This window comes from Marmota flaviventris, chromosome 18, assembly GCF_047511675.1.
Source record: "Marmota flaviventris isolate mMarFla1 chromosome 18, mMarFla1.hap1, whole genome shotgun sequence".
Classification (NCBI taxonomy): Eukaryota; Metazoa; Chordata; class Mammalia; order Rodentia; family Sciuridae; genus Marmota; species Marmota flaviventris.
Window position 1 is genome coordinate 45865423 of NC_092515.1, and position 23690 is coordinate 45889112.

Below are 23690 nucleotides of genomic sequence, written 5' to 3' on the forward strand. Positions count from 1 at the left end.
CAAAACAAACAAAAAGAAAAAAAAATAAAACAGGAAAAAGAATTTGTGACTTTGAGCATTCTCTAATTTATCTCTACCTGAGTTCTTTCATTTTTACTTGTACATGCTATGCAAGTGCTCTACCACTGACCTACATCTCCAACCCTCTGCCTGAATTCTTGCTGTTTTACAGGAGGTGGACATTTACTGAGTGCCTGCTGTGTCCCTGCCACAATGTCCAATGTTTTACATTCTCTCCATATGTGCCCATTTTCCAAATAGAGAAAAAGGATCAGAAGCCTCAATACCTTATCCAAGGTGTTAGGCTCTTTAGACCTTAAGGCCATGCCCTATTCTATTCGTCTTCAGTACCTAATCTGGCCTCTCCCCATGAATGCTGTGTCAGGGATCCAGAGCCATGGCATTGGGGAGGTGTCTTTGATTCTGGTTTTTGGGGGGTACAGTATTGGGATGTAGGAGTGGTCAGGGCTTCCAAGATTGCCCAGCCTTTATCCTCATCTACCTTTTCTGTAGTTATCACCGCTGTGAATTCAAGATCCCACTAGCCATAAAGAAAGGTGAGTAGTGTCCCCTCGGGGTAAGGAAGAGGTTCGGGAGTCACTTTTCCATTCTGAGATGCGAGAAGAGCCAAATAGAGAGGGTGGTAGTAGTTAGATTAGTGAAGCCTTTGCCTGCCTGCTTCTGCTGGTAATCTCAGCTCCTCTGGGATAGGTCCCTTATTCTGGGAGCTGCATTGTTCTTGATCTAGAATCTCCTGGAGGCCTTCAAGGATTTTTCCTCTGACTATGGGATTGCTGGCCTCTGAAGGGGAAATTTTCCTATCTACAGATGATTATCCAGTGCCCCGAACCCATCCTTAGTGCCTATCTCATGCTACTAGTTGGTAGCTCATACCTGGCTAACCTTCCTTCTCCTCTCCATCCTCTTCAATCCTGGAGCTCCAAAATTCTCCATCCTGCCTATGCTTCCCGTGTACTCTAACCCTGGGGCAAAAGGTAGCTAGATCTGAATTCTGCCTACTGCTGAGGACACAGGTGGCCTAGGCCAGTTACCAGCCTGCCTATTGTGTTCTCTTTTCAGAAAATGCAGATGGTCAAACAGAAACATGTACAACCTACAGCAAGGTGAGTTCCTATTTTCCTACCTGATGCAACTTTAGAAAGACTTGAGCATGCGCCTGCTGGCAGTTTAGGTCATGTTCTCCAGGCCTGTCATTAGTCACAGGTGTGTTTAAGTCCCTACTAACCCTTGCTGCTCCCCATCCATCTTGCAGTGGGACAATATCCAGGAACTCCTGGGCCACCCTGTGGAGAAGCCCGTTGTCCTACACAGGTGAGTCAGCATTTGCTGTCTCTGATCATTCCATCTGCTTCTTGAAGCCCAAAAGGCTCAAGGAAAGTCTGCCAGTGGGTATTGCTTTAGAAATTATAGAAGTTTCTGATGTTGCCAAAACATACTTCCTGCTCCATCCTGCACATTAGGACTGAGCCAATTGGTCTTGTTGTTTGCCCCCTACCATACTTCTAAGTATGGAGGCCCTCTCATCACCAATTATTCAAAATGAGAGGTGGTCTTGACCAATTGTCCCAGGCTCTTCTTTCCTATCAAAGCCACTACCTACTATAACCTAAAGACCCTTCCTTGCTGCTATGCTGCCTACAGCTTCTTCTCAGGCTCAAGGCTCCACTTGAAAGAACCATTCTGACTTTTTACCACCCCTGTCCAGTTCCACCGTAACTTTTTGAGCCCTCTTTGATTATCTAGAATTCTGAATTGAGTCAGGCCATTCCTACCCCTAGAACCTAAAGGGCCTCTATGGAGACAGAAGTACACTCAAAGCCACAAGAGATAATTAGCTGGTGGCCCACATCCCAAAAGGGTATGCCTTGCTGACCTTGTTCAGACCTTTGTCTGCTCCTCTAATTCTGCTTTCTCTGGCCTCAGGTCCTCCTCCCCAAACAACACTAACCCATTTGGTTCCACATTCTGCTTTGGTCTTCAGCGGATGATCTTTGAGGTAAGTCCTGGAGTTTATAGAAATAAGCTGCTGAGGCATTGGTGGTCATGGCAAGGACAAGCAAGTGATTGAGGAAAATTGGGAAGGGCCTAAGTGCCAGGGTGGGTAGATTAATTTTTCCTCAGCAACCCTGTCCATGTACTTGGCCTACCCACACTTAATAGTAAGGGCTCAGAAATGATTTGGGGTAAGCTGGGGATGTAGTTCAGTGGTAGAATATTTGCCTAGCATGCACAAGGACCTGGGTTCCATCCCCAGGACCACAAAGTAGGGGAAAAGTTGAAGAAATTTGGAATTATGGAGGCTGAAGCAGTCTGTTTTCAACAAAATGAGAAGGATTACAGGGATCTCTGTACTGAAACCAGGTACTCAGGGAAAGGGGCAGTGGGGACAAACCCTGGGCATGTTAGGAACCTTTGTGAATGAATGTACTGTAGGCAAATGGCTCTGGAGGCCCCACTGGCTTGGGAGAAGAATAGATAGCCTTTTTTTCTTTTTCTTTCTTTCTTTTTTTTTTTTTTTTTCTTGGAAGCTATACTTTTAGCAGGCCCTTAGCAGTTCCAGAAGAACTAGACAAGTAGGTGTGGTAAAGGTCAAGTACCCCAAGAGGAACAGCAGAGGATCTGCACCCTAGTGTAAACTGTGAGGAGTTGAGGGGTCAAGAAGCCTTGGCTTTGTGTATATGACCTCTAGCCAACCCCTCTGCCACACAGGATCTGCCTTTATTCCTTCTCCCCTGTCCCTTGATCCACTGTCCTCTTCTTATACCAGGTCATGCAGAACAACCACATTGCCTCGGTGACCCTGTATGGGCCCCCCCGGCCTGGTGCCCACCTGAGAACAGGAGAGCTACCCTAGAGACATCACCACCCCTGCCCCTCTACCCATGGAACTGTGCGTTGCATCCTGCTCAGTGGGTCTCTATACCACCTGTGGGTATTCTTGGACACCTTGCCAGTGTTGAAGGGCTCTTGGAATGTTATGAGGTGGAACGCAGGCTGGGTGCTTTGCCATGAGACAAAGGGCCCAGATATTCTCTGTCCATCCTAAGCCTGCTGCTGCCAGCAGGAAACACAGACTGCAAAGAGAAGCACAAACTTTGATCCTTGATATCTGGACTCAGAAGCTCTCTACTAACATGTAAGGAGGCAGGACATGTCAGCCCCTGTCCCACACACATTGGGAAAACTTGGGGCTCTTTCTGTGGCCGAGGACATGGGTCCTTGCTTTTTGGCTCCACATTGCCATGTGACCCTTGTGGCAGGAAGGTAGCGTGTCCATAGTACTTGGTAGCAACATTTGCACTACATCCACTTTTGTTACTTGATGAGCTGGCTGTGGCCAAGGTGGCCTACCTGCCCTTCCTGGTTCCTTTCTGGCACCCATTGCCCACCAGTCCTAGGAAGCACACCAACTGGTTGAAACACAGCTTTCTACCATCCAGGTATGTGTTCAGGCCTGGTTCCCACCACTCTTGGAGCCAGCTTTCAAGGTTGCCTGTGCCCCTGCTCTGCCCAGCCTGGCTGGCAGGGCTGCATGTTTCCATCCTGTTTGCCTCTTTTATTTAATGCCAAAGTTTTAGCCAAAGACATCTTCCTCTTTCATTGTGTTTTAGGATTCTGTTCTGCACTGTGGGCCAGCTCCCTGCCTCAAACCTGGGCATTGTCCTCAAACCAGGCCATTCATGGCTCAAGGCTGGGGGGCTCCAGGGAGGTTGGGCTGCTTGGTCTCTTCATGGGTCTGGCTAATGGAAAGTAGCATATATATGCTTTAAAAACATTAATCTTTTTGGAAAGAATTAAGAGAAATGTATAATTTTAATCCCATTTTTAATATTTTGGTCTAGCAACTTGTGATACATAGATGACAATTTTGTGAGTTTTTCAAATGTGTGTACAGATTTTTGTAAATATGAAACTTTTGTAATTAACTCATGTACAGCCTCATCCTGTATAGTTCATGATGAATGTGCAGGGGATCTGCTCCACGTGCCTGTATGGTTCCTAGTCCTATAGTCAGGCTTATGTGGCACTCCCATGACTTTGATTTTGTAACTGACTAATGTCTTCCCATTTGGACAGTGGTCTGGCCAGAGACCCTGCACATTTTACTGTCAGGGGTAGCCAGGACTGTTCCCATCCTCTTGGAATGAGGGACCTATCCTCATCCCCTGCCCACATCCCTTCTCCAATAAAGCACCTGTGCCCTCAGCAGCAGCTTGCCATGGGCTGTTGCTGAGATATTTGTACTGAAATAAGTGTGGAAGTATTTATTTCTTAGGAAGGGGGTGGTTGAAGAATATGAGAAATTTTATAGTAGAAGAGTCTGAGGAGACAGCCATGGCTCCTCTGAAGGGGACGGGACAGCTTTTAACAATGGCATAGTGTATGGGTATAGGAGATGGGGAAAGACTTTGGGAACATGACATAGTTGTCCTTGATATGGCTCTATCCATGGTATACCAGGCAGACCTGGATCCTATTGGAGTTGGCCCAGGAAAGCAGACCTGAGAGGGGAAAGATCTAAAGATGTAGACAGGGCTGGGAATCCAATTGAAGAAGCAGGTGGCAAGCAACATGTCTACTTTAGACTGAGTTATGACAGAATGCCTGCCAGGTCCATGAAGGCTGTGGGACCTGGCCTTGAGGAGCTGCATGTGTCTGCATCATCCTAGGAGTTCAAAACCAAGCCTCCACCTGAACACACACCTATGTGCTACTAGGATGACTAAATATGTCCATTGCTCTGGGGCCTGCTGGGCAAGACATGGTCTTCCTCCACTTCAGCCATAGCTCTACTTGTGGTCACCAATACATTGTTTTTTAGACCTCCTCTGTGTAGTATGAGCCAACAGGAAATGCCAAACTCAGTTTCCATACCCTGGGATTCTGAGGAGGCAGACACAGGTAATCTAGGAAAGAGTAACCCACACCTTAATAATCCACACAGGAATCTCCTTCAGGCTCTCTTCTGTTCCATCCTGGGGCTAAGAGAAGCTTGGCACTGTGATGGGTGGCTAAGAGCCCCACTGGAAGGGGCCTGCAGCAACGGGCTGCCTATGTGCACAGACTGGCCCATGTGACCCATGCAGCAGGCGCCACATAAGCCAGATGTCAGCAGCTGAGAGCCCATGTACTACAACCAATTCGCGGTAGAAGCAGGGGTCGAAGGTGCTCAGGTGTGGTGCTGCAGAAGGCTGGGAAATGCCAAAGGTACGGAAAGCTGGGTGAGGCTCAGGTGTGAGCCGGAGGCGCTGCAGACACATGCCTAGAAAGACATCATCAATGGGAAAGAGCTCAACCTGTGCACAGGCACTTGCCAAGCGGCGCAGCGTAGCTCCAGAAAGAACAAAACCACCACCACCTGCGTAGGCTGGGTAGGCAGGCAGGCCATACACAGCCTCTGGGATGTAGTACTTACTGGCCCTAGCACGGATTGGCCTCGCCTGCACTATTACGTCACCTGCAAGCAAGTCCTGCGCAGGATCCCTCGATGCTAGGAACTCCAGCAGGTTCCCCACGTGTACAAATACATCAGCATCACCTTTAAAAACAAAGCGCACGTTGGGGCAAAAGGCTGAGGCCCAGGCCAGAAAGTGGATCTCCTTAAGTGTTAAGTTGAAAAAAGTGTCCTCGAAGGCCCAGAGCAAGATGTCCGAATATGCATGGCTCTCAGCATGCAGCAGTGCACGCCAGTGTGTCTGTGTGCCCACCCCCTTTGGGTCAGCCTTATTGGTGCCTGCACTCCTGGGCACCCCCAGCAAGAACACACGGCGTACAAGTGCCCCCTGCACGCGACCCTCGGCACCCCACGTCTGGCGCACGGCTTGTCGCCTCTCGAAGTCAGCTGCCACCGACTTGACAGCTATGAGCAGGTCAGGTCGGCCACCAGGTGCATCATCACCACGGCACTTGTGAGGCTGGTTAATGAGGAGTGAAAAGCGCCGCTGGTCCTTGGCGCGCAAGTAGCGGCGGAAATCAAAGGAGCCGGTGGGAGTGGGCGATGGCGGTGTGTCCCCTTCGTAGGCCGGTGGGGCTGCGCCAGAGTCCAGTACCTGGAATGCTCGGGGACCTGGGGTGGGTCTCTGTGCCTCCCGCCCTCGCGCTTGCGGCGTGCTAGTAGTGGGGGTCGCGCCGTCGCGCTGCGCGTACAGTAAGAGGCCAAGGGCGGCGCTGAGGAGCAGCGTGAGTGACGCGTCCCGGCGTAGGCGCAGCCGCCTCCTCATGACCGCGTGGCCGACGCCCGCCCTCTCTTCGAAGGGTCGCCCGCAGAGCCTCTGGAAGCAAGGACGGGTGGCGGTTGGGGGTCAGAGGCTCCAAGCCCCGCCTCCCGGAGAGGAGGGTGCGGGAGACCACACCCTGGGGGGGGGGGGGTCTTAAACTACCGGCAGTTCATTCCCCTCCGTTGCACCTCCTCCTCGCACCCCTGGGACTAGCAGCCTGAAGGGACAAGATGTTCCCCCTTGTAGCGAACTTCCATCCCCTGGACTCCAGCCCGGGACGGTGCCCAAGAGGCGAAAGCAGGGCAGAAAGGCCCTTTCTCAGCCCTACTTTTTCCCACCCCTCACGCTAAGACCGAATCCCTTCTACCTTTCTCCTCCCCGCCCCAACCTCTGTCTCTGGGATCCCGACACTCACTCTGGGAGCGGCGTGGCCCCCCGACGCTGGAGCCTCGGGCTCAGCGCAGGGTCCTAAGGGCGGCCATGGACGGGGCCTGGGCCAAATGCAGCGTTGGCAGGAAGGGGACCGAGGCCGTGCCACGTGACCCTCCAGCTGTGCGCGCCCGGACATCTGGAGCTCAGCTCCGCCCCGGCGCCGCGCCGGGAACTCCGAGTGAGGATAAATCCCTGAGAGGATTCCTTAGGGGCAATTCTTGCTGGGAAGGCCTGTTCTTGGTGCTAGCTCAGACTCCCCAAGACCGCGTTTCTGAGGCCCGGTAAGTATCGGTGTCTCTGGTTACCCCCACTCTCACGGAATGCCCCCCGCCTGCCACCCAGTAAACTGCCGAGTGAGGACGGTTTGCACACACAAAACTGCTTCTCCAATTCTTACAACAGTTCTCATTACTTAGGCCCAGATGGGGACGCTGCTTCTTAGGCCCAGGAGGATCATACAGGCAGAAAGTACTGTCCCAAATCTTTTGGAATTCAGTCCAGGAATCCTCTGTGCTTCCCCCATCCCACCTCTCCTTTGTCCCCATTGGGATACAAGACAGCAGGTCAACCCTGTCTGCATTAACTTCCCAGGCAAGCACTGCAGCCCTGTCTTCCAGGAGCTTATAAGCCTGAGTCCAGTCCCAGATTCAGTTTTGAGTCTCCTGCTCCCCCGCAGAGCCTCCTGCACATAGAAATGTCTTGTGTCTGTGCCACTGCTGACCAGACTGGGTTAGCAGGGATTGGTAAAGCTCCTGGAAGAGGTCACTCAGCAAAGGCTTTGACCTGAGATCAAGGTGAGCAGAGTGGCACCCTGGAGCCTGAGAGCCCAGTCCTTGCCTAACTCTGCTGCCAGCTTTCAACTATCTTCCTGGAACTCAGGGTCTCCAGACCTCAGCCTATGTGGTAGAGCTTGGAGTAGAAAACCCCCAGCAAAGGTGTGCATCACTGCTTCACTTCCCACTCCTTTCCATGGTACCTCCACCCAGAATCTCCATGTTATTAACTGAATACACCTCAGTCTCAACTGATCTGTCAGCTGGCTTTCTTACCACAGTATTCCCTGACCCCCAAACCCCTGGTTTTCCTCTTTATTCTTGGGGTTACACTTTTCCAGTAAGTGTCCTTCAGTCCCACTATCTGTCCATTCATGAATCTTTACCTGTGACCCAACTCCTAAACCCAGAACTATATACCCAGCAGCCTTCACACTCCCTCACTGGATGTCCTACAGGAACACCATTTCCCATGAACAGAGCAAACAGGGCAACCCCAAGCCTCCATCCCACTGGCAAAGGAAGAAACTTTGGGTCCTCTTTACCCCATTCCAATCCAGGGTTACCAAGGCCCATTCTTCTTCCTGAAGATCTCCTAGTGTTCATCTCTTTTCCTCCATTGCTGCAGCCACTGCCCCAGTATCTGTCTCCTTCTTGCTGCTTTTTCTTGCATTTTCTCCCTCTCTCCCTCCCCCTCTCTCCATGTGCGCCCCTCCTTCCCCCCCCCCATCCTCACCAGCCTCCCAGTCTTAATTCCCAAACCCTTCAAAGGCTTCTCACTGGCCTCATTATTAAATCCAAATTCTGTAAAATGGCTCACCAGACTCCATGTTCTCCTTCACTGATGGGTCATTCAGCAACCCCCTCCAGCCACTCTACACTTCTCTTCCCTATTCCCTTCCTCAAGACCCCAGGGTGTTGCTATGCCCAGAGCACTGCCTTTCTCTCAACTCCCCACCTCACCCTTCCCACCAGCTCATCTCTTCAGGAGCCTAACACCAGGCTGGGGTAGGCCTCTGTGTTCCCACAATTCCCTGAGTGAAAGTTACATTTTATTACCATTGCTAAGTACTTGGGTCTCACACTGAGTGAGCTGGGGCAAGCGGGATTTGGGTATTTGGCTCACTACAGTATTTGCAGCACCCAGGGTGGTGCCTAGGACAAGGAAATTCCAGGTGCTTATGGAGTCACTGTTCAAGGAGTGAAGGGGGTGAGGGCTAGCCAGAAGATTCTCTTTTGGGGATAGGGGAGGATGGGAACGACATTCATACTGTCTCCATCAAAGAATCTAGAGCAGAATCCCCAGTGGTATGTCCCAGGAGCTCAGCAGGTGTTCCTATGGATCCTGGAGAAGGCACTCAACTCTGCTGCAGCAGCTCAGTGAAGTAGAGGTTTTAAATGTAGGGTTCCAGTGGATTTGGAAGGAGGGTCAGCAATAGTAACAGTAGTAGCAGAAGGGACTCTAGAACCATCCAGATGCTCCAAACGCTGCTGGGCTCGTGGTGGACTGCTGCATCCTTGGAACCGGGTCTAGGCCAGGCCTCCATCAGGACCTGCCAGGCCCAGCAGGTCCTCTGCCAGACTGGTGAGCTCATTCTCCTCTAGCGCCTCTACTAGGCGCTGCAGTGTGGCTCGGCGGCCCTCCGCCTGCACGAAACGACGCAGCAGTTGGAAGGCCTGCTCGTACAGCCCATCACGCTCGTATTCATAGGCCAGTGAGTCCAACGCTGGGTCGCGCAATGCCCGACAGCTGCGCTGCAGTGAGCGTCCCACCCTACGCCACTTGAGGCCCACTGAACGTGCGAACGTCTGTTGGTCCTGCAGGCTCAGTGGCCGATTCACTGTGGAGGGAGTTGGGGAGGCAGATGGGTGGGAGGGACCCAAGAGCCGGCCCCCACCTGTGCCCAGCCACTGACGTACAGCCTAACCATCACCCCTGCCCAAACTCCAACCTCCCGGGGACCCCACCTTTGCGCCTGCACCTCACCTACTGGCCGACCCTGGAACAGAAACGTCTGTCCAGACAAGGGCGGTGGCTTTTCCTCTGGCGGAGAGGGGACCAGGGACTGCGAGGGGGCTGGGACGACATCAACATCCACATCCACATTATCACCCTGGCCCTCCAAACCACACGTTAGATTGCAGAGCGCATCTTCCAGCTCAGCTAGTTCCTCATCCCGGAGCCGGTCGGGCTAGGGAAGGGAGTACGAGGTCAGAGGGGCTTTTATCCGTGAATCCCCACCCTACCCCATGCGGACCCCATCCTGCCGCACCTTCTGGGCTAAGATGCAATTCAAACAATGCTCCTCGTCCGTCAGCCAAGCATCTAGCCTCTCGGCACCAGCGCGCAGCTCCAGCTGCAGCGGTACAGAGCGTTGGGCCAGCGCTGCTGCCAAGCAACTTTGCAGCTTGGCGCGCAGAGTTCCCTCCCGGTAGACGTGGAGGAAGCGGCTACAGGGCTGTCTCCCACAGAAACGCAACTGCACAATCAGCTGCGGGTCGCTGCGGTGGATCTTGAGTATCTGCAGCACGTCTGGGCTCTCGGCGCTCTCTGCGGAGGTGAGCAGTCAGGCTCCAGGTGGTCCCCAAGTGGGGCGTTCTCCAAGCCGGAGGTGGGGCAAAGCCCATGGTCAAACCCCGTCCCCATTCTCTGACCTGGGATACTAGATTATCCAGAGTACCCAGCTGGGAAACAAAAAAGGGAATGCAAACAGCAACAACCCAGAAAGCAGGCCAGGACCAATCATAGAGTACATTCCAAGATAAGAGTGGGTGCCACCTAGCCCTATCTCTTAAATCCCAAATGGAAGAGAGGGGCTTTGCAACACAGAAATGGGGCATATGCCCTGGGCCACCAGGCTATGTGCATAGGCAGGCAGGGGAAGGGCAGGAGGTCTCAGGTCTTTGGCTTCCACCTAGTGTGGTTCCCTTTCCCCTGGAAAGAGAGGGGTTCTTGATTTTCTAAGGTTGGAGCTGGATGCCCCAACCAGCTTCAGCCTCCTGTGGCTTCTACCCTGAGATGAGAAAGAAGAACCTGGAATGGTAAGTAGTGGGGAAGGGTCTTGGGCAAGGAGTACTGTAGTGAGAGAGGAAAAGAGAAGAGAGAAACTTGTGATTACTAGAAAGGAGTGAGCTGGCTGCTCCAGAGTGGGGGGCATAGAGTAGCGGGACATTAGTGCAGAAATAGGTAGATGTACAATCATGGATAAACATGATTATGCTCAAGGACACACATGCAGTAAGCAGAGAAGACAAATCCTACACAGCCAGTTTTCTCTACCTTACACTTACCCTCCCTCACCAATTCTTTTCCTGAAAGTGGCTATAAGCCCAGGCCCACCAAATCCAGGAGGTGGGGTATTACCCCTGCCCCACCCACAAAAGAGCCTAGCCCACCTCTTCTTCTCCCATTCCTACCCATTTACCCACCTGTCAATGATGTCTGTAGAGCCCTGTATACTGCCACCTTCTTCTGGGGGTGTGCATAGGCATCAGACAGAACCACCTTGTCCAGTAAGGATTCCAAAAACAGGTATGCACTGCCCACCCACTCTTCGTGCCCATTTGGCCCAGCTGCCATCTTGCCTCCTAGAGACAGACAGGCATCTGGGTTATCCTAGCCTTGGAGACAACCGTCCAGTCCCATGTGCAGCTCCAAAACACTGCGAACATTTGTTTGTCCTGCAGGCTCAGTGGCCGATTCAACTGGCACACTTGAGGTAAAGAGTTCACCGTCTTACAGGTGGCACCCTGTGCCTCTGGCTCTAAACAGAGCCCCTCCTAGCCCAGACTTAGTGAATATTGTCCTTCCATTATCTTCCAGAAAAAATCCAGGATCATGGTGGCAGAAAAGTGGAGGTGGACCCTGCAGTGGAAGCAGAGAAGCTCTGCCTCCTCCTCAGGTCAGTGTCTTTTTTTTTTTTTTTTAATATATTTTTAAAATTTTTTTGTTTTAGTTGGACACAATACCTTTATTTCATTTATTTATTTTTATGTGGTGCTGAGGCTCCAACCCAGGGCCTCGCATGTGCTAGGTGAGCGTTCTACTAGGTGAGCGCTCTACCACTAAGCCACAACCCTAGCTCAGGCCAGTGTCTTTTTTTACCAAAACTGACGAGACTATTCTGGATAGTGCCAATGCCCCAAGGCCAACCAGACCCAGGTCCTGGCCTTGCCTTCAGCTTAAACTTGGGTCCCCAGGGTCCCTGTGGGTCCACAGCCCCTACCCTTAGGTTATTTCATCTACCTTCCCACTACTACACCTGGCTTCACTTCAAAAGAAACCTGAAGTTTAATCCCACCCAGATTCCTTCTCCCAATCCCAAGACACCTCTAAGAACTTTATTCCTTTGTTTTCTCAATCTCTGTCCAGGTCTGGTCATATGAAGCAAGTCTGACCAAACTGCATATTCCACTCACTATTCTAGTTTGGGTTTGGGGAATAGGGCTCAAGTTGGACCAGTGAGAATCAACCCTGCAACTCTGCCTGGATCAATAGGAAAGATGTACTAATTTCCTTTCCCCTGGGGCTAAACTGAAGGAAGGGGCGGTCTGTTTTGCCATTGCTTGGGAAGTGCCTGGTTGAGAATGAAACCAACACAGAAGGAAACAAAGCCAAGAGATGGAGAAGGGAACTTCTAACCACACTATGGCCCTGGATCCAGCTGTCCCTGAAGCTTTTACAGCCTGGACTGTTCAGGTATGTAAGAAAACCCATCCCTCTTTGTTATAAGTCCTTGGAATTGGGCTCTTCTCCAACTCAGATTATTCTATTGTAGGTTCATTCCTATCCAGATAGTCAGAGCTCCTTAGTAGTAACATCTTCTCCAGTCATCTTCTATCAAAGTCTGGCAGGAAGCAAAATTCCCAGCCAGGCAACCAATGCATTGACCCTCTGTTCAGTGGCCTCCCAGCTATTGGCCCAGGAAGAGGCAAGTCCGCCAGCTCACCTGAGGGGATACCCCCTCTTTCTAGAAATGAACTCAATTCCCCAGCTCCTTATCCCATAAGTCACATTCCTTTACTTTCTGTCAGCATTTACAGATAGTGGGTTCAGAAGGGTGCTGAGCCCAAGCTCTGGGCAGGACAGAAAGAGGAGTCCCAGCTGTCTTCTATTTATAGACAGGGAGCCTCAGGGGAGGGGGGTCCCAGGAGGAGCCAACCTTGAACTTCCTTGAGGAGAAAGTAAGAATCTTGAGGTTAAGGCAGAGAGCAGAGGCTGCATTTCAGACCTTCCCCAGGCTCTAACCTGAGGGCCAAAGCTAGAACACTATTTAGGCCCTCCAGCATTACCCACCCTGGCAAGAGAAATGAAAACTGGCAATGGCCCTACCCTGGGTCTGAGCACAGGGGACACACTTTTTGGAGTCCCCACTCCATACAAGTCATTACATAATTAAAACATTAATACTGTGTATTTACCCAAAACAATAGTCTGAAAATTAACAGATCAGGATGGGGGGAGTGGCTGAGGTAATTTTTGTTTCATTTTATTCAGCAATATCTTCTACTTTATGTAAGATAGAAACATTTGGGGCTGGTACTATAGCTCAGTGGTAGAGTGCTTGCCTGGCATGTTCAAGCCTTGGCTTCAATTCCCACCACCAAAAATAAAATAAAGACACATTTCCTTTGTGTTAAAAAAAAAAAAAAGCAAAGTAAATGTCTTTATTAAAAGGGATGGGGGGCCAGGCGTAGTGGTGCAGGCTTGTAATCCCAGCAGCTCAGGGGCTGAGACAAGAAGATGTGGGTTCAAAGCCATCCTCAGCAACAGGGAGGTACTAAGCAACTCAGTGAGACCTCATCACTAAATAAAATACAAAATAGGGCTGGGAATGTGTCTCAGTGGTCAAGGCCCCTGAATTCAATCCCTGGTACCAAAAAAAAAAAAAAAAAAAAAAACCAGAAAAAAATAGGACTGGGGGGGGGGCTGGAGTTGTGGCTCAACGGTAGAGCACTTGCCTGTGTGAAGCACTGGGTTCAATTCTCAGCATCACATATAAATAAATAAAATAGGGCTGGGGATGTGGCTCAGTGGTTGAGTGCCCTGAGTTCAATCCCCAGTACCCCAAAAAAGGTGGTGAGAATGTACCTCAGTGATAAATCCCTAGTGACAAAAAAAAAAAAGAAGAAGAAAAGAAAGAAAGAAAAACAACAGGATGAAACTCAAAACTCTGCAGATGACAAGTAGGGCCAACAGAGGTTGGGAGCAAGCCAAAGAGGCAAAACAAGTGGGAAGCCCTGGATAAGTGGCCTAGGGGACCCTGGAAATGTTTCCACTTTCATATCTTCCTAGCCCCCTGACTTGGAAGTAAATGCTGACCTGATGACCTCAGAGAATATAAGTAGGGACAAAATGGAACAGATCAGGCCTGCTAGGTAAGCACTGGAAACCTGGAGATGGGGCGATGCCCAACATACTAGTACTAGGCACGTGGGGGAAGTCAGCTCAGCTGGAGCTGGAGCTCGAGATTTTCCTTTTGGGAATCATCCTTCCTGCGTGTCCTTCCACAGAAAACCCCTCTTCGGGAATCCCCGAGCCTCACCCACCGAGAGTCCGCCCCTACTCCGTCTGGGCCAAGGCTTCCAGGCTGGCCCTGTAACATTTATCTGGATGACATTATATGGATATTTGAGTACCAAAAAGTGCGCCAACTACAAGAGGCCAACCAGGCATCGCACCCTAACACAAAACATGTGTTCTCATGCAGCCCTACCTCTGGCTGATCGGCAGGGACAGCCCTCAAGAGTGGCCCAAGGACTGAAAGCCTGCAATTCTGGGCGACCAGCCAGGAGCGCCCCCTACTCATCTGCTGCCCCCGTTTGGGAGCTCTTTAGCTGTTTCAGGCCTCTTTACAGGAGCTTCCCCGGTTCCCACTAGTCCACCTTCATTCTGCACGTGCCCGGGGGTCGCGGCTCACAGAACTGTTCAGACCAGCCCTGCCCTTCCTTCACCCTCACGTTCAGGGCCCTGCCACCCGGCAAAAGCCCTTGGTTGGGGCAAGGAACCTGCAAGGGTCAAATTCCGTACTCCCCACCGCCTCCCATTGAAAGAGCCCAAGAGGCCGCCGCAGTAGCTGGCCAAAGCAGCAGCGGTAACAACCGCGCGATGCCCACGCTTGAGAGCCAGGATCAGCCTCTGCTCCTGCCACACCAGCAAGCCCACCCATTAACTGCACTAACCTGCCCGCCTTGGCCGGGCCTGGGTTCCCACGCCCGCCAGGCTCCGCTGCACCGAGCCGCTTCCGGGTGTGCGCCGAGGCGCTGGGGCGGTGCCCCTGTTCGAGCCGCCCCGTTCGTCCTCGTGTCCCGCCTTCCAGGCAGCTCCTTCCCACCCTGCTGTTCTCTGCTGCCAGTCCACTGTCTCTGGGCAAAGCCCATCTGGTCCGCTGAGCAGGTAAGATTACCAGCGCCCGAGGTTGGATGGCAGGAAGAATTGCCCGCAGGTCGTGACTTTGGGGGCTTGCAGTTTTTACGAGGGGGGAGGGCTACAGTGTAAGAGCTGCCAGACTTTCATCTGTTCCTGGTGGATCAACAAGAAGGCGCCCCCTGGTGATCAGAATTTTCTAGTGCCCCCTGGGGATCTAGTTTGACAATCTGATCTCTACTAAACACACTAAAAACCCTGTGCCATGGGTCCCAGGTACAAACCTGGCCTAGGTATCCAATCCCCAGCGTACACGTCACACATATTCCAGAAGAGACCTCTACCTTGGAAGATACGGGGGGAAATACTAGTAAGTGATGTGAAATGTGCACAGAACACTTCAGGCACCTTGAAACAAAACTGGCAACTTCATAGGTCAGGCGCGGTGGTGCACGAATGTAATTCCAGCTACTCAGGTAACTGAGGCAGGAAGATCCCAAGTTAAAGGTCAGCCTGGGCATTTTAGCAAGGCAGTCTCAAAAAATAAAAATGACTGGGGTTAGTGGTAGGTTCAGTCTTTCTCTCTCTCTCTCTCTCTCTCTCTCTCTCTCTCTCTCACACACACACACACAAAAAAAAAAAAAAAAAAAAGGAGGACGCACATTTTCCCTCTAAAAGCTGCGCTCTGGGGTGGCTCTAGGGAGTTCCAAATTACTAATCAGGATCCAAATTTGAACTACAGCTCCTCAGAGGCAAGAACCGTCTGTCCCCAGATCTCATGCTTTTCCTTGCAGGTCTTGCCGGTTTTAGAAAGCACCCGGGACACTCCGGGGCTAGACCCCCGCTGCAAAGACGTTTCCCCTCTCTGGGTGGATCCCGCCGGGCTCCGCCCATGCCACTGCTCTCTGATTGGCTCGTTGTCCCTGACAAAACTCTTTATAAATTCTTCCGTCTCCTTAATCCTAGTCACTCTCTAGTGGCTGGCGGGATTGGACAAGGTTTCTCAACTTGGAACCTGTGTAGTCACCTGGTGACTACACAATTGAAAAAACAGTTTAAAGAGCCAGAAACGCTTTGACACCCAGGGCCGACATTATGAACCTGAAACCTGCGCAGTGGGGCAGAGCCCCCACATTTTGCAACGTATTTATTTATTTATTTATGGTGCTGGAGCTCGAAACTAGGGCATATTAGGAGAGTGCTCTACCTCTGAGCTATATCCCTAGTTCTTTTATTTTGAGACAGGTTCTCCCTAAATTGCTATTTGCCTTAAACTTGTGATCCTCCTGCCTCAGTCTCCAGAATAGCTGGGATTGCAGGTGTACACCACCGCTCCCAGCTCTGAAATTCTTAACGTTGTGAATAGGAATCCCATATCTTCATTTTGTACTGGGTTCTGCAAATTATGTAACGGCTTTCGGTCCACAAATATTTCTACACCCAGGCTCAGCTGTTTCCTGGGCCCAGGGATGACCCTGTCTCTCTCTCCAGTCCGAAGCTGTTGGAAGTGGTGAAGTCCCCCGACCCAGAGCCACACCATGGTGGAGCCAGGAGAACAACTGCCCCAGGAGGTACTTGCTCTCATCTTCCGCCACCTGTCTCTCAGGGATCCTACTGCTGTCGCTGGGGTCTGCAGGGCCTGGGCAGCTGCTGCCACCAGCAGTGCAGTGTGGCACGACACAAACATCAGGTGAGAGGGCTTTTCTGTCCCCTGCCATTCCTCATTTTTATACTTTCCCTGTGAAGTCAGGGATTAGGGAGATTCATTGACTTCCCGCAAAAACAACAAAAACCTAACATTTATTAACTGCCTACTACATACCAATACATATTAACAATACATAAGATTCATATATTAACCCATTTAATCCTCATGAAAACCTGGTGTGACAGTATTATTATTGAACTGATAGGAAACAGAGGCAAAGAAAATCACTTCCCGCTGGCCACTCATCCATAGAGTGGCAGAGGTGAAATTTGAACCTGGCAGTTCAAGGTGCCCACGTGCTTCCTTAGGACAGCTATAGTTCCTGAAATATTGGCTGTCTATGCCAGGGTTTCAGCTGCTGCCGTGAGGCAAAGGCATGGTGCAGAGGGAGAGGTGTGTGCATTGGGAACAGGAAGTGGGGAGGGCAGCTGGCACCCAAATTGAGAGGTTGGTGGAGGGTTCTCCCCTGTCGTTATGAGGCTGCCAACGCCTTTTCTTCACTGTTCTAACCCAAGTTGTGACAGTGAATGGGAAGGCATACTCCCGCCATTTCTGTCTGTCTGCCTGGACCACATTCACAACTTACAGCTGGAATTTGAGCCGTCGAGGAAGCCGAGTCGCCAGGCAGCCACCAAGCTGCTGATTGCACTGGCAGACCGTGCCCCTGGTCTTCGAGGTTTGAGCCTGGAGTGCCACGGAGACAAACCGCTCTTTGACGCAGGCCGAGACATCCTGGATGCTGTGCATGCCCTCTGTGGGACCGCCAGCGAGCTGCGCCACCTTGACCTGCGGCGCTTGCCCTTCACACTGGATGACACGCTGGTGCTGCAGGTAGCCTGTGGCTGTCCAGAACTCCGCAGCCTTTTCCTAGATAACCATACGCTGGTGGACAGCGTGGGGCCAGGCTCAGTACTCAAGCTACTGGCTGCCTGCCCGCGCCTGCGCACCCTTGGCCTGCACTTGGCCAGCTTGTCCCACGCTGTCCTCGATGCGCTGGCTGAGCCAGATCGCGCGCCTTTTGCACTCCTGGCCCTGCGGTGCGCGAGCCCTGAAGATGCACGCGCGTCCCCACTGCCCGATCAAGCCTGGGCAGCATTGCACTGCCGCCACCCTGGGCTGACTGTGGAGCTGGAGCTGGAGCCTGCACTGCCAGCTGAAAGCGTGATGCGAGTCCTGCAACCTGCAGTACCCGTGGCTACACTGCGTCTCAACCTCTCGGGTGACACTATAGGTCCGCTGCGTTTTGCCGCGTGCCACTACGCCACAACCTTGCGCGCACTTGAGGTGCGCGCCTCCGCCTCATCAGAGCTGGACACCGCGCTAGAGGAGCTGGCGGCGCGGTGCGCGGGCCTGCGTGAAATACACTGCTTCTGCGTCGTGAGGACATCGGTGTTGGACGCCTTCCGCGCGCACTGCCCGCGTCTGCGCAGCTACACGCTCAAACTAAAGCGTGAGCCACATCCTTGGCGGCCCACGTTCGTGCGGTGATTGGACAAACCCTCCCTCCCCTCTGCAAATCTGAGGCCTCGGAGAAGCTGGAAGGAATTTCCCAAGCACACTCAAACTGCCAGTTCTTTCCTTGGGAATTCCATGTCTCTTGTGCCTCTTGGGACCCGTGGCACGGTGTCGGTTCGGTACAGCACAGGTGCCCTGAGTCCACTCAACTTCTGCAGACGCCAGCTCTGTCCCGGCCGCACTGGGGTCCCCCAGCTCTTCTGCATGCTCCATGCCAGCTCTGCGGTCCGGCATGGGGGGAGGGCAGGCACCGGTGTGGGCCCGGCCTTAGGGGTGAGCGTGAAATAAACAAATCCTACAGTATCTCTGCATCCGGTGAAAGGCGGGCTAGGTTCTGAAGGGGAGGATGAGGAACGCGCAGAGCCGTCTGGGCAGAGGTGCAAGATGGGGCTGCGGGTGCGGGAGTCAGGGGCGGGGCACTTCGCCCTTTTGGATTGACAATGCCCCCGCGTTCGGCGGGAAAGGTCTAGCTTCCTCACTATCTTATCGGCCCGCTCTATCTGGGGCTTCACTAGGACTTTCCCAGTTTATCGTAAAAAGGCCACACACGGGCGATTTTTCCCAAATAAAGGAAATAGAGAGACTAAGATGAGATTCGAACCCAGGTCTCCCTTCTCACCCCATCCCTCCACACACATCCGATTCAGCCAGCCTTTCTGTCTGCTGGTGCCCCGGCCGCTGTCCGAGCCCCGCCCCGCGGGTTCGCACGTGGCCCCCGCCTGACCCGGCGCCCGGAGGCGGAGTAGGGCGGGGCGGGAGGCAAACGCAGCACTTTCACGGCTTTGACAAGCCCGCAGCGGCCGGGCCGCAGCGCTGAGCCGGGCCGACACTGCGCCATGCAGGAAGCGCCAGCCGCGCTGCCCACGGAGCCAGGCCCCAGCCCTGTACCTGCCTTCCTCGGCAAGTTATGGGCGCTGGTGGGCGACCCCGGCACCGACCACCTGATCCGCTGGAGCCCGGTGAGGGCTGGGGCCCCTCGACTCTCCCAGTGGTCCCCGGGGTCCCTCCACGTCGGTGAACACCCACGCCCACTCAACCCCCGCCGGGGACTGGGCTGTGGGTCACTCCGATTCAGCCGTCCAGGGTAGTTCACCTTGGAGGGGATGTGTGAGATGAAGATGAGGCGACTTCCTCGGGGGCGGAGGAAGGGTTAGGAACCTCCTGGAGACCTGGAGCCAGAGGCATCTCCTAGGTCATTTAATGAGAATGAAATGACCCCACCCCATAGACAGATCGGAAAACAGACCGAGAGAAGGGAGGGCTGGCACTGGCTCAATCAGGGTCACATCGTGGCTCTGGCTCTGGCTCGGGTCTGGGACGGGTCCGAGGTGGAACCAGGGTTGGCCTCTGCTACTCCTCTTTGAGAACCGAGTCTCGGTTACGCTAGGGGTAGGGATTCACTGTGGTCGTCCGGAGCCAGGCCTCAGGTGGTTCTGGCCCGGCCTTTCCATATTCCCATGAGCGGCACTGACCCCTGAGTGAATGAGTGTGTGCGCGCGCGCTAGAGCGCCGGCCTGATGGTGGGCGGGCGCCACTCACCAAGTTTGGTCTCTACCCGCACCACGGGTGGGCGGCATTCTCGGTAGAGTGGGACCAGCTTCCTTGTAAGCGATCAGAGCCGCTTCGCCAAAGAAGTGCTGCCCCAGTATTTCAAGCACAGCAACATGGCGAGCTTTGTGCGTCAACTCAACATGTGTGAGTCCCTCAGGCCGGGTGGGGACAGGGTGTGGGTGATTTGGTGCCAAAGATGGAACGACTCACCCCCGCCCCCCACGCCCCACTCTCCAGATGGTTTTCGGAAGGTAGTGAGCATCGAGCAGGGTGGCCTGCTTAGGCCGGAGCGCGACCACGTCGAGTTCCAGCACCCGAGCTTCGTGCGTGGCAGGGAGCAGCTACTGGAGCGCGTGCGGCGCAAGGTAGGGACAGCCAGCAGAAATGAGTAAACCCGCGTGGGGTGTTAGAACTGCTGGCCCTGTTCTACGAGATTCTGCCTCTGCGGTGTACCTTCTGCAGGTGCCCGCGCTGCGCAGCGATGACGGTCGCTGGCGCCCTGAAGACCTTGGTCGGCTGCTGGGCGAGGTGCAGGCTTTGCGGGGAGTGCAGGAGAACACTGAGGCGCGGCTTCGGGAGCTCAGGCAGTGCGGGGGAGGGGCGGCCCTGGTGGGAGGTTCTGGGTGAGAGGATGCTGGCCACCAGAGGGTTCTGGGCAGCCCCTTCAGCTTTTGGGTCTCAGCAACTCCTTCCAGACAAATGGGCCCAGTTGTGGAACTCTAGACTCTCCATAAGGTGGATGATTATTGGGGTAGTGACCCAGGTCCCTTCCCTGCTGTGCCATTCTATGTGTGTGTGTGTGTGTGTGTGTGTGTGTGTGTGTTTGGGAGGGAGAGTGTCTGAGAGAACTCAGATGCCTCAGCACCCTCCCACCCCTGCCCCTAGGCAGAACGAGATCTTGTGGCGGGAAGTGGTGACACTTCGGCAGAGCCATGGTCAGCAGCACCGGGTCATTGGCAAGGTGTTCCTCTTCTTCTACCTCCCTCTCCCTCTCACTCCTGGGCACCCCTCCACACCCAGTCCTCTAGCATCCAAATTAGCCCCTTTCTCAAACCCACCTGGAACTGCCTGTTAGGGTGAGGGGAGTGTCCAAAATAGGAATAAGCCCTTCTCTTCCTCTTCAGCTGATCCAGTGCCTCTTTGGACCGCTTCAGGCTGGGCCCAGTAGTGCAGGAACAAAGAGAAAGCTGTGAGTGAGAGCCAAGGATGCTCACCCCCAATTCTCCACTTTCAGGACCTTCTCTCTGCCTAAGACCCCTGGCAGGGACCCCTTCTCTTCCAGAAACTCCTTCAGGCAGAACCCTCAATCCTACTCCTGGCTGCACATCAGCTTCCTCAACTCATCTGGAACTTTTCCCCCTCCCCCAACACCACAATCTGGTACTCCCACTCCCAGGACCTTACCTCCAAATTCCCACACCAGCAATCCCTTCCCCTCCCCCCAAAACATCCCAACCGCAGAGCTTGGGGCTCAAACCATGCTCCCTCCCTCTCCTCTACCCCCAAAGGGCCCCCATCTCTGGGGGGGAGCCCCTTCCACTCTAGCATGTGACTGATGCCCTGGCAACAGGCCTCAGCTCTGCTGACTTGGCTGCTGGGGCCTGAGGGAGGGAGGGAGGGAGGGAGGGAAGTGTAGGCTGAGGGGCATGGGGACTGACCCTGCCCCTACCCTGAGGGACCCTGGTCATCCTGTATAGGTCCCTGATGCTGGATGAAGGGAACTCATGCCCAACACCTGCCAAATTCAATGCCTGCTCCCTGCCTGGTGCCCTCCTGCAGGACCCCTACTTTATCCAGTCGGTAGGTTTCTTTTTCCCCTTTCTCTAAAGCACAGCTGTTTCTTCTCCCGATTTCCCCCCAAAGAAGATGGAAGCCAACCTTCCCACCAAACAGACCCAGGTTCCCCAGCATGGACTGAGCCTTCCCCCTCACACCCTGCCCCTTAGGCCCTATAGTCCAGATGGGTGCTGTTTGGGTTCTAGCTTTCCCAGTGGTAGAGGTCAAGGACTGGGTCTAGTTTTCTATTTACAGCCCCTCCCAGAGACTACCTTGGGTCTCAGCCCTCACAGGGCCAGGGGCCCCATCATCTCTGATATCCCAGAAGACTCTCCATCCCCTGAAGGGCCCAGGCTTTCTCCCTCCAGTGGTGGCAGGAGGTAAGGAGGACAGGGGCTGCCCTCTGGGGAGCCTGTCTGGGAGGGCCTGGCAGCCCAGATGGCTGTAGGGGTGGGGGAGAGGTCAGTGCCAGGGTCTGGTTGAAGCTTTTCTCTGGTACAGGGAGAAGGGCCTGGCACTGCTCAAAGAAGAGCCGGCCAGTCCAGGGGGGGATGGCGAGGCCGGGCTGGCCCTGGCCCCAAACGAGTGTGACTTCTGCGTGACAGCCCCCCCACCGCTGCCTGTGGCTGTGGTACAGGCCATCCTGGAAGGGAAAGGGAGCTTCAGCCCTGAGGGGCCCAGGAGTGTCCAACAGCCTGAACCAAGGGGCCCCAGGGAGGTACCTGACAGGTAAGCAGAGCCCATTCTTGAGGTGAGTCTTGCAGGCCACTTTTGCAGATAGAGCAACACTCTGGCCCATGAAACTTCCCTACTTTGTCTGCCCCTTGGTGGCTGAGGAGGATATTGGGCACTTATGATTTTTCAGAATATGCTCCAAGGAGCACCTACATACAAATCCTAAACAAAGTAGGAACTCCTAGTCAGATCACCCAGCTCCTCTGTGGTAGGACTGAGGAATCTGCATTTTTAAATGAGTTCAATGGGATGATTATAATATACACAGTAGTTTAAGAGCCCCTTGTATTTATACTTGCATAGAGAGAGGATCTGTCCTAAGACTTCAAGTCTTAGAGGAAGCAGGGACATTCTGTGTCCATTTATGAGGAAAGGAGAGTGGCATTTTCTAGATGTTGGGGGATTTAAATCCTCTTGCATCCAGGTTCTTTGGGAACTTAATAGGGGGTGAGCACTGCAGGCCAACAGCAGATTTTTGTGCACAGGGGACCTCTGGGCCTGGAGCAGGGTAACAGGAGCCCAGAGAGTCTGCTGCCTTCGATGCTGCTTCGGCCTCCCCCTGAAAGTGTGGAGCCTGCAGCACCCCTAGATGTGAGTACTTCTGGCATAGAAGCACATGCACTTCTGGTTCCTGCTGTCTGCATAGCCTGAGAGGCAAGCACTAACCCAGAACTTTTCCCAGGTGTTGGGCCCCAGCCTTCCAGGGCGAGAATGGACCCTGATGGACTTGGACATGGAGCTGTCCCTGGTAAAATGGAGCTGGGGAGGGCCACACCCTTTGGTCCATAGCTGTTCTCAGAGAGCCAAAGCCATGTCTGAGAATTGCCCAAGTGAGTCCCCAGGTTTCTTCCTCAGCTATTGGGCTCCCTCCCCAACTCCTTCCTGGGGTTCTCCCATGCAGATGCAGCCCTTGGTTCCAGAGAGAGGTGAAGCTGAGCTGGCAGTCAAGGGATTGAGTTCTCCAGGTCCAGGTAATGGTTGTGGGGACTCAGGATGTAGGAGGGAGGCCATGACTGCTGAACTGCTATGATTGGTGGAGTAGGCCGCTTGAGTTTTACAAAGAGATTCCCTGAGTTCAGGCTGCCCTGTAGATCCTTCAGAAGCTCCCCTTCCCTTCACCATTGGGTGAGAATGGGAAGGTTAAGAATGATGTTTCATCCTGACTTGACCAGAAGTCAGGGGGCAGGGCTCTCCTCCCCTAGGAAAGAAGGGGGAACACTCCTTCCTGCTGAACACAGCCTCGCTCTTTCTAGGAAAGGATTCCACGCTTGGGGGCCCACTCCTGCTGGACGTCCAGGCAGATCTGGGAGGCCCAGCCCTGGCTGTGCCCGGGGCTTTGACCATTTACAGCACCCCTGAGAACCGGACCTCCTACCTGGACCCAAGGGCCAGTCCCTCCCCCTGAGACCCATGAGCCTCTGAAGGGATCTTTTGATGTCCCCTGGGGACAGGGGTGAGCCTATCCCCCACTACTTAGCGGCCTCTCTCCATTTACCCCCATCAGAGCCGTGCACATAAACTGCATCTTTTTCTGTGTTTCTGGTGTCTTTTCTTTATCGTTGAGGGAGCCCAAGACTCAGGGGGTGGGATGAGCA

The 23690-nt window shown here is 53.6% G+C and overlaps 5 protein-coding genes across 11 annotated transcripts in view; 3 read left to right on the forward strand and 2 right to left on the reverse strand.

Moving 5' to 3' along the window:
• The window catches only part of Phaf1 (phagophore assembly factor 1), a 27179-nt gene extending 22905 nt beyond the window's left edge, over positions 1-4274 (forward strand). For all 3 annotated transcript variants that reach the window (XM_027953935.2, XM_071605181.1, XM_027953936.2), the window contains 5 exons: positions 514-557; positions 1081-1124; positions 1274-1332; positions 1945-2017; positions 2789-4274. In XM_027953935.2, coding sequence (XP_027809736.1) covers positions 514-557; positions 1081-1124; positions 1274-1332; positions 1945-2017; positions 2789-2875 — 307 coding nt within the window. In that variant the 3' untranslated portion in view covers positions 2876-4274. The remainder of the gene's footprint in view (positions 1-513; positions 558-1080; positions 1125-1273; positions 1333-1944; positions 2018-2788) is intronic.
• On the reverse strand, positions 3830-6741 carry B3gnt9 (UDP-GlcNAc:betaGal beta-1,3-N-acetylglucosaminyltransferase 9). 3 transcript variants are annotated; one of them, XM_071605183.1, is made up of 3 exons: positions 6655-6741; positions 5480-6293; positions 3830-5284 (listed from the first exon to the last, which is right to left on the reverse strand). In XM_071605183.1, exons 2-3 carry the CDS (start codon positions 6240-6242, stop codon positions 5034-5036), a joined length of 1014 nt encoding a protein of 337 aa, XP_071461284.1. In that variant the 5' UTR covers positions 6243-6293; positions 6655-6741; the 3' UTR covers positions 3830-5033. The 3 variants fall into 3 exon arrangements, with proteins under 3 accessions (XP_071461284.1, XP_071461283.1, XP_027809738.2); XM_071605182.1 differs by having other exon boundaries at positions 5438-6293; XM_027953937.3 differs by having other exon boundaries at positions 3830-6293.
• A 1738-nt stretch (positions 6742-8479) lies between these two features.
• Tradd (TNFRSF1A associated via death domain) lies at positions 8480-14731 on the reverse strand. The gene is made up of 5 exons (XM_027953934.2): positions 14627-14731; positions 10874-11032; positions 9718-9995; positions 9432-9636; positions 8480-9285 (listed from the first exon to the last, which is right to left on the reverse strand). The coding sequence occupies exons 2-5, from the start codon at positions 11022-11024 to the stop codon at positions 8975-8977; spliced, it is 945 nt and encodes a 314-aa protein (XP_027809735.1). The 5' UTR covers positions 11025-11032; positions 14627-14731; the 3' UTR covers positions 8480-8974.
• An 18-nt stretch (positions 14732-14749) lies between these two features.
• On the forward strand, positions 14750-18336 carry Fbxl8 (F-box and leucine rich repeat protein 8). Of its 2 annotated transcripts, none has more exons than XM_027953932.2 (3): positions 14750-14840; positions 16302-16500; positions 17034-18336. In XM_027953932.2, the coding sequence occupies exons 2-3, from the start codon at positions 16349-16351 to the stop codon at positions 18004-18006; spliced, it is 1125 nt and encodes a 374-aa protein (XP_027809733.2). In that variant the 5' UTR covers positions 14750-14840; positions 16302-16348; the 3' UTR covers positions 18007-18336. The 2 variants fall into 2 exon arrangements, with proteins under 2 accessions (XP_027809733.2, XP_027809734.2); XM_027953933.2 differs by having other exon boundaries at positions 14762-14840; positions 16255-16500.
• Positions 18337-18790: 454 nt separating this feature from the next.
• On the forward strand, positions 18791-23631 carry Hsf4 (heat shock transcription factor 4). Of its 2 annotated transcripts, none has more exons than XM_027953925.2 (13): positions 18791-18992; positions 19620-19728; positions 19822-19949; positions 20047-20171; positions 20470-20545; positions 20709-20773; positions 21282-21384; positions 21602-21740; positions 21966-22089; positions 22581-22686; positions 22778-22843; positions 22997-23066; positions 23349-23631. In XM_027953925.2, the coding sequence occupies exons 1-13, from the start codon at positions 18870-18872 to the stop codon at positions 23498-23500; spliced, it is 1386 nt and encodes a 461-aa protein (XP_027809726.1). In that variant the 5' UTR covers positions 18791-18869; the 3' UTR covers positions 23501-23631. The 2 variants fall into 2 exon arrangements, with proteins under 2 accessions (XP_027809726.1, XP_027809725.1); XM_027953924.3 differs by having other exon boundaries at positions 21616-21740; positions 21862-22089.
• Positions 23632-23690: the final 59 nt, after the last annotated feature.